At 47.1% G+C, this 7,492-nt stretch overlaps 2 protein-coding genes across 7 annotated transcripts in view; one reads left to right on the top strand and one right to left on the bottom strand.

Moving 5' to 3' along the window:
- Positions 1 to 7,492, top strand: part of LOC125701589 (uncharacterized) — a 31,295-nt gene continuing 23,803 nt past the window's right edge. Inside the window, exon 1 of one of the 2 annotated variants that reach the window (XM_048963842.1) lies at positions 1 to 250. In XM_048963842.1, the coding sequence (XP_048819799.1) occupies positions 170 to 250 (81 nt within the window). In that variant the 5' untranslated portion in view covers positions 1 to 169. Of the gene's footprint in view, positions 251 to 354; positions 699 to 7,492 lie in introns of those variants that run through there. The other variant, XM_048963841.1, reaches the window with a different exon arrangement.
- CHFR (checkpoint with forkhead and ring finger domains) overlaps positions 819 to 7,492 on the bottom strand; it is a 54,716-nt gene continuing 48,042 nt past the window's right edge. For 3 of the 5 annotated variants that reach the window (XM_048963848.1, XM_048963847.1, XM_048963849.1), the window contains exons 20-21: positions 3,432 to 3,648; positions 819 to 2,368 (exon numbers count right to left, since the gene is read on the bottom strand). In XM_048963848.1, the coding sequence (XP_048819805.1) occupies positions 2,331 to 2,368; positions 3,432 to 3,648 (255 nt within the window). In that variant the 3' untranslated portion in view covers positions 819 to 2,330. The remainder of the gene's footprint in view (positions 2,369 to 3,431; positions 3,649 to 7,492) is intronic. The other 2 variants (XM_048963846.1, XM_048963850.1) reach the window with 2 other exon arrangements.

Below are 7,492 nucleotides of genomic sequence, written 5' to 3'. Positions count from 1 at the left end.
GGGCGAGGGGCGGGGAGGCCGGGCTCGGGGGGTCCCTGGCAGCGGCGCCCGCTCAGGGCACGGCTCCGCAAAGCCCCGCTCGGCACAGCGCGGCTCGACAGCGCAAAGCTCGGCACGGCACGGAGCGGCGCGGCTCGGCTCGGCTCGGCTCGGCTCAGCGCCCCGCGCCATGGGCCGGAGCTTCACCGGCGCGGAGCTCATCCTGGCGGCGACCGCGGCGCTCTGCCTCGGCGGGGCGGGAGGCAGCAAGGTAACCCCGAGCGGCCCCTGCCCGCCCCCGGCGGCACGCGGGGCACGGCGCGGCACGGCGGGGCACGGCGCGGACCGCGGTCGGGGCCGGCACACCCGACGGGCGGGAGGCTGCGCCGGGAGCGGGGCTCGGCGCGATCCACCGGGACGCGGGGATGCGGAGGGGCTGCGCTCGGCCCCCGCCCGGGGTGGGGTCTGCGGCCGGCTCCGTAAGGCCGGCTGCGGGAGCCTGTCTCAGGTCGTTCCGATTCGGTACGGGCGGACGCGGGATGCGGGGCGAGCCCCGTGGATATCGATATATCAGCGTTCCAGGCAGAAATCGGAGCACTTGCCCAAAGGCGGCCAGAACGAGGGGTAGCTTGGAGCAGGGAACCCAACCCAAGCACCTCCCGTCGCGTTACCCTCCCTTTGCTCTCCTGCCTCGTGCACATCTGTGGTACCGAGAGCAGGTGAGTAGCGGCAGGGACGGGCGCTCCGTAGGACGGGCGCTGGCAGCGGCCGGGGGCGGCAGTGGGAAGCAGCGCGGCGGGGCAGAGCGGTGCCGGGAGCGCCGGGCGGCTGCGGGGTGACGGGAGCTGGGTGCTGCGAGAAGGGCGAGAGCCCCGATCCGCTGCCCTCGTGGGGATCCTGTGGGCTCTTGGAGCACTCAGATCTATGAAATATGAGCCATGATGCTATAAGAGAATAATATTCTGTAAAAGTATTTCTTTAGTTATGTATAAATATATCAAAGAAATGTGGGGGATTGCTTTATGGGGGGAAAGCAGCATGGTATGATTCAGCCTGCCACAGCACATACCAGCACAGCAGTGACTTCGTGGCTGAAATGAAGATGTTTTATCTCACTCACGTGAAGATAGCTACCGAGAACTTCTTACTTAAGCCATGATCTTGATTCTGAAGTACTGAGTACCAACTTCACCAAAGGGCTCGCTTTAATCTATTGAATTGTACGGCTGTGGGTTTTTGTCTTTGGTCTCTCTTTTAACTCAGAACTGCAACATGTAACCTGGAAACTTACCCTTCCCTCGGGCTTGTTTCTGGGGTGAACAACTCCCGCACCCAGCTGCACACTTACACTGCATAACTGCTCCCTGCCCGAAGTTGTTACATCCTTCCTGTGCTTCGTTCTAATTTTGCCTGGACAGTCATGAGACGGAACAAATATTTGCTGTCGTGTGTCTTTGGGTGTGAGTTCAATGGTGTGACACCGTGTGCATCAGCAAACCCTGCATCACTTTGTTCCATCTGTCTTTTTCCTGTCTTTCCCAGCCAGCTCCCATTGATCTCTGGTTCTGAAGCCAGGACCATTTACCTTCCCAGTTAAGCACTGACCACAGGCACCATAGCAGAAGTGCCTCCCTAAGGAAGCAGCAGCAGCCTCCCCCTTACTTTCCCAGGCATGACTTATTCTCATGTCAGCTATTCATGTGATTGCACACTGCCTGTAGTCTTTAAACATGCAGGACAATTTCCTTTGCAGAGTAAAACCTAGGCATTTTCTATAGCTTATCTGCCTAAATGTGACAGTGAAATTCATGCATGTAGACACACGCACACATCTCTTGCTCCCTGGTTTTGTTATTCTTTTGATTAAGTTGTACTTGTTCCTCGCTCGTCAAGGTCTGAGTAGGCTTCATTATTTTTATCTGTTTTGGCTGCCTTCTGATAGTGTTGCTATGCTAGGAAAAAATCCTCTAAATGGTTTGTTCAAATCTGGTTCGATTTAGCAAAAATGAGAAATGAATTATCTGCCTGCGTGGAATTAGCAGTATGAAAACCACAGCAGACTCCTTGGAACGGGCACTGTGTGTGTGAGGGATGGCAGGCTGAGCTGGGCATCCAGGGAGGTGGTCTGTGCCAGTCAGAGCTGAGGCTGCGGGGATGTTGTAGGGTTGTGTGGATGCTGAAATAGGTTTTGTCGCAAAACAGAGCCTGCTTTGGAACCCCCAAACTAAGGACTGCAGCAACATAAGAATCAGAGTGAGAGCAAACGAGAGATAATTTGAAGATAAGGTGAATGGTGTTTCCTCCTGTATGTCTGTATCAGATGGAACAAAATGTGCGGACAGGTGGCTTGTTTATCCAGGAGGAAGATCCAGGAAGGAAGAATGGAAGCCTGATGAAAGAAACACATAGTCAAAATTCCAGGTCTCTGTATACCCATAAAATATTATGTGTTTAATCAAATCCTTGTGGAAGAGGTCTCTGCATCAGTGGCATCTTTCACCTAGCATTCGGCCGCTCACTTGATGGCTTAAAAAAACATCAAGTCTCTGTTATTTCTTTCAAGGGAAGAAATCTGCAGTGATCCCAACCTTCTGGTGAAAGTCTCAGTCCCAGGGAGGACCGTGGCAAAATTCCCGTTCGCTTCAGAGGGAGCAGGATCCTTCCCAAGATCAGTGAAGGATTAAACAAAAAAAAAATCAACTACTAAAATATGCACCTCAATTAGCAAAGAATGTGGCCTGATTAGTAAAGTGTATGAAATTTCAGCTATTAGATTCTACGGCCCCCATCAACAAAGCACACTGCACAATTGGCAATGTATCCAGAATCTCAACGACTGTCCCAGGCTCCTGCCAGGCCAACCAAGCATGCAGCTGAATCAGGGAATTATGCAACTGGAGCAGCAAAATATGCACTTCTGACTGGGGAGGGAAGGGCATGCAGACACTCAAGTGTTGAAAGCCGACAAACAGTAGGTTTGAGGACGTTTGTGGTCAACCTCTGCCTTAAGAAAAGTGAAGGCAAAAGAGATGCATTTGATGAAATCTCTCTGAACAATCGCTGGGCTGGAAAAGTCCATCCCTCAGCCAGCTCAGTGCTGATGGCAGCAGCCCTGCTCCTGCCCGGATGCGCTACACATCTGGTTCATATCCCAGCTGCCAGGTGTAGGGGTTATTTCATGGCACATGAGCAGGGTTTGTAGCTCCAGGTAGGTTTTACTTCATAGGTCTCTACAGAGCACTGTGTTTCTGTCCCAAGAATCTGAACCAGTCAAGACAAATAAGGGACCTTCAAAGAATCTGGAAGTTTTGTTGGCAAGAAGCTCATTGTCTATTAATCTCATCACTGTTTGTAAAAGTACTCTGTGCTTTCAGAGAAGTGATAGGTCTTTCCTATTTTCTTCAGACCTTGATGAATTGCTGTAGCTTCTTCCTATTGCGTTTACAACATACCTTGGCAGCTAGGTACTGTGAGCAGGGCTTGGAGTTCAGGCAGTGTGGGAAGCAGTTCTGTCCTGATGTCCTGAAGCAGTGGAGTCGTTTCTCCCCACCTCGTGCCTGTGTGCTTAAAAGCAAAAATCCACAGCTGCAGTACCTGGTCCTCATCCTCAGAAGATATTCTTGCTTTACATGATTGCTTTTGTTTGATACAGAAGAGCTGTAGGTTGTCCTGTTTTGATAAAGATACGGTTTCAGGATTTCTATAAACTGCTTTTTTTTAAATATAACTTTATTTCTGGAAGTAAACTGCATTACATCACCTGTGTGCAAGGAAAGTGGGAGAACTGCTTTGTTTTACTGCACTGTTCATAGAAGTCTGAAACATTACTCAAGTCTAAGAAATTCGTTTCTTTCTCCCCTGCCCCCATTAAAATTTTTTTTTAATCCACTGCCATCACTACATGAAACTGGCTTGCACTGAACTTATTTACCAAATTTCTGTCTTATTTCCAGGTCAGTTCAATGAATGATTCCATTTAGTTCTTTTTTCCTGTTTCAACTATTTCCTACTGAGTCCAGAGCAGTGCCCTTAACACATAATTGATTTGGGTCACTGAACCTTAATTTTTCATGCGTGTTCTTTTGCGTCCTGCCACTGGTCTGACTGGTATGTCAGTTAGAAAAATGCAGGCGGATTTCTCCTGGAGGCTAAAGTTCATGTGGAGTTTCTGGCAAAATAAGATCCTGCAGTATGTATCCCTGCAACTGGGCAATCATTCGTAACTTTTTTTAATTCTCTGTCTGGCCAGAATGTTGTAAATCTGGCTCTCTTGTTAACTTCACGCTAAGCAGCAATAATGTCCGCAATGTTTCAGTCCTGAATATCCTAATTACTGAAACACTGAAGAAACTGAGAGTAGAGAAGATGGATGAGGCTGGCCTCGAGTCCAGCACAGCACGTGGGGCTCTCTCTTTGTGTGGCTGAACCACGGTTCTCTTGTTTGCTGGGGCTGGCAATGGGGGATGCCATCGAGGTAAGAGAGGGAAGCCAGTGGCAGAGGACTTCTGGAGGGGTGTGGGTAACATTTGTGCTGAAGAAGGTGAAAGAGTGCTGCTGCTCTAGAGATGCTGGCAATCCCTGAGATGAAAAAGCTAAATCATTTTTGTTTCTTTAATATCTAAGTAGCTTGAAGCAAACAAGCCTGTTGTACTGGTTTAAAAAGACCCAGCAAACAATCTTTCCTGCAGTAACCAGCAAACAATTACTCTCCTTCTTCATTTGCTTCTTTGAGTACAGGAATGATGGTGGAATGTTCTTCCTACTTCCTCTTCTTAAAGAATGCGTGGTGTGTTTGGTACCAGAGCTGCTACTCAGCAGCAGCAGAGCTAGAGAAATGGCACGTCTGGCACAGCAGCTCTGCCCTCCCATCACGTTGTTATTACTGGGTCAGTTTAGATATCTGCGCTGGTATTTCAGGTCCATCAATATTAAACAATCCATGACCGGCCTGATGGCTAGATGTAGATGACTGTATCAGCTATGTTTAAGATGTTTTAGGTCATCCCTTGGGAACGAGGAATACTAAATGTAAAATAGAATCCTCTTGTAGAAACCCATGGCAGGAGGAGGGCGGGGTGGGATGGGGCACTGCAGACTGTTGCATTAATACATGGAACGATTATCCAGCAGTCAAGAGAAGTCCTTGGACTTGATGTAAGAGTATGGTAATTCCTCACACAGCTCTCGGCAGCACTTGGTGTTATACTTCACTTCAAACAGTCTTGCTCCTGTCATTACCAAGGAAAAGGAGGTCTTAATTTTGAGAGAAGAAAAGGTTAATTTGACTTAATTTCCATTTGAAAATTCCTGAGGCCCTACTCAGACCCACAGAACTCATCTTGGACTTCAGGAGGATTTAAATCAGGCCATAAGTACTGCTGATTTGGATTAGTAATGATGTGCACTGAGGACAACATCTGTATTTCGGGCTGGGAGGAGTCCTTTCGTGGCGAAAAAGTTGGTAATAGTTTTACAGCACCTTTCATCACAGCATTTCAGTTTCACAAATATCTAATTACAGAAACTATTAAATTATATGAAATTCTTGGTCCTGGGGGAGTACAGACAGCACCATTACGCTTCAGTATAAGCAGGGGTGGGTGGTGTTCAAAGTGGGTAAAACAAAAGCAAATTTGCCACATGCAAGCCATAACCTGCTGTGCTATCTCAGTTTCATCCACTATTTTATTCTCATTTCTTTATACTGGCAGCCAGGTTGCAACATCAAACTACCTCAACAAAATGGGCTGGTAAGAGCCTCCAGTCAGAACTACTGTCAGGTCTGAAGAAGGGACTTGTGGAATTTCACTGGCCTTCTTACTAATCCATTTCCATTGTGCTTCTGTTTCATGATTCTGTTAAGTGGTAGCAGGACTACTAACAAGGGTCGAGTGTCAAGGATGCCAATAAGGAAAGCTTCCTGAATACAAGAGATCTGGGATAAAATGCCTCTGAAATTCCAACCTAATCCAAATCCAAGAAAGACAATTGCTCAGCCTTTCCAAAGTGGTGTGCCTGCTGGACACCCAACCCATTCATTCTGCTTAAATCCAGCTCTGTCCTGGTCTTGGGTAGTTAGTAAGTACATGTCTGGAACGACTGTTTATGGTTTCATTAAAGTTTTGTTGTTGTTGTTGTTGTTTTCTAATTTTGATTTGAAATACGGAGCCTCTGCTGTTAGAACTGAGGCTTGAAGACCAATCTGCCCGTTTCCTTGTCTTGCTGCCTCATTACAGATCCGTATGTGTGGGCATTTCAGGTGAATCTCAGACTTCACAGTTTGAATACAAGGGCCCCAAGGAGTTCCTCATAAAGGCTAACTTTAAATGTGAGCTCAGTAGGCTGAATGCTTTGATTTGCCTCTAGAATCAACCGTAACTTATTCCAGGTTTCCTGGTTGAAACTTGAATGGGGAAGAAGAAAGGATGTCTGCGAAGCAGATTTGTTTGGAAAAATAAACTGCTCCCTGGTTGGGACCCTATAACAACAAACCCAGTGCTCAGTTTTCCCTCTGGCTGCAGTATTTGTGATACTTTTCCCTGTGTTCTCCTACACCCTCCCTGCTGTGCCCTCACGGTCTCCCCTTATGAGTAGGCAGTAAAGTAAAATTTACAAGCATCCTGCTTCTGAGATCCTGGCAAACAAGGGCTCTTGGAAATTTCCCTTCACAGAGCACACAAGAGGAGACTAATCCTGAACCAGTGAGGTGGAGAAAGGCGCTGCTGTTTGCATACCATCCAAAACAGAGTGTGTGTTTGGACCATAACAGAGCTCGGAACGGCCGGTCCTGGTGGTAGCAATGGCTCATTCAGAAACTTCATTAAAAATATCTTTTTTACTCTAAGTTTTTGCATCAAAGAGGGAAGGGATTTTTCTTGCTTTGTTAGTTTTGTAAAGATCACTACTCACGTCTTCTGCAAAAGCCTCCTTGCCTGCACTGAGTGAAGAAATGGCCTGACTTCCACAGAGTTTCAGCTTGCTAGTGATGATCCCAAATATTAGCAGGTTTTAGCTTTCCCATCTGGACTGTTTCCTTCTCTGTATGTTTGTACAATAGGCTTCCATCATATGGAACATCAGAAGTGTCTGGATGAAACAGTAGGGTCATGCAGCTGGAAATCCAAGCACAAACAGCTCTCTCTTGCAAAGCCAGTTTACAAGTATCTGTGGTTTTTGTTGGCTTTTTAAAGATCAAAATTTGTTTGCTGGGAAGTGACCAGCAGAACTTGCTTGGGATTGCTTTCCAGTTTCTTCTTCTCCTGTTTTTGGTACTCCCAAAACAAAAGAAAGCATTTTTGAGCACCTAAGCTGCATGTGGATTTCATTATTCAAATCTCTCCTGAGTATCTGGGAGGTTTTTATGTGTCTATAAAGTTTATTTGGGAACACAGTTTCACAGATTCCTGTGAGCATACATAACTTGCTGAATGGACTTTTTTACTGAACTCTGCAAGCAATCTTTTACTGCAGTGCTATAGCTTTTGTTTTGTTTCGTATTTTGTCTGGTTACCAA

Source organism: Lagopus muta, chromosome 17 (assembly GCF_023343835.1).
Source record: "Lagopus muta isolate bLagMut1 chromosome 17, bLagMut1 primary, whole genome shotgun sequence".
In the NCBI taxonomy this organism is placed as follows: domain Eukaryota; kingdom Metazoa; phylum Chordata; class Aves; order Galliformes; family Phasianidae; genus Lagopus; species Lagopus muta.
This window is presented reverse-complemented; position numbering and strand designations above follow the sequence as displayed.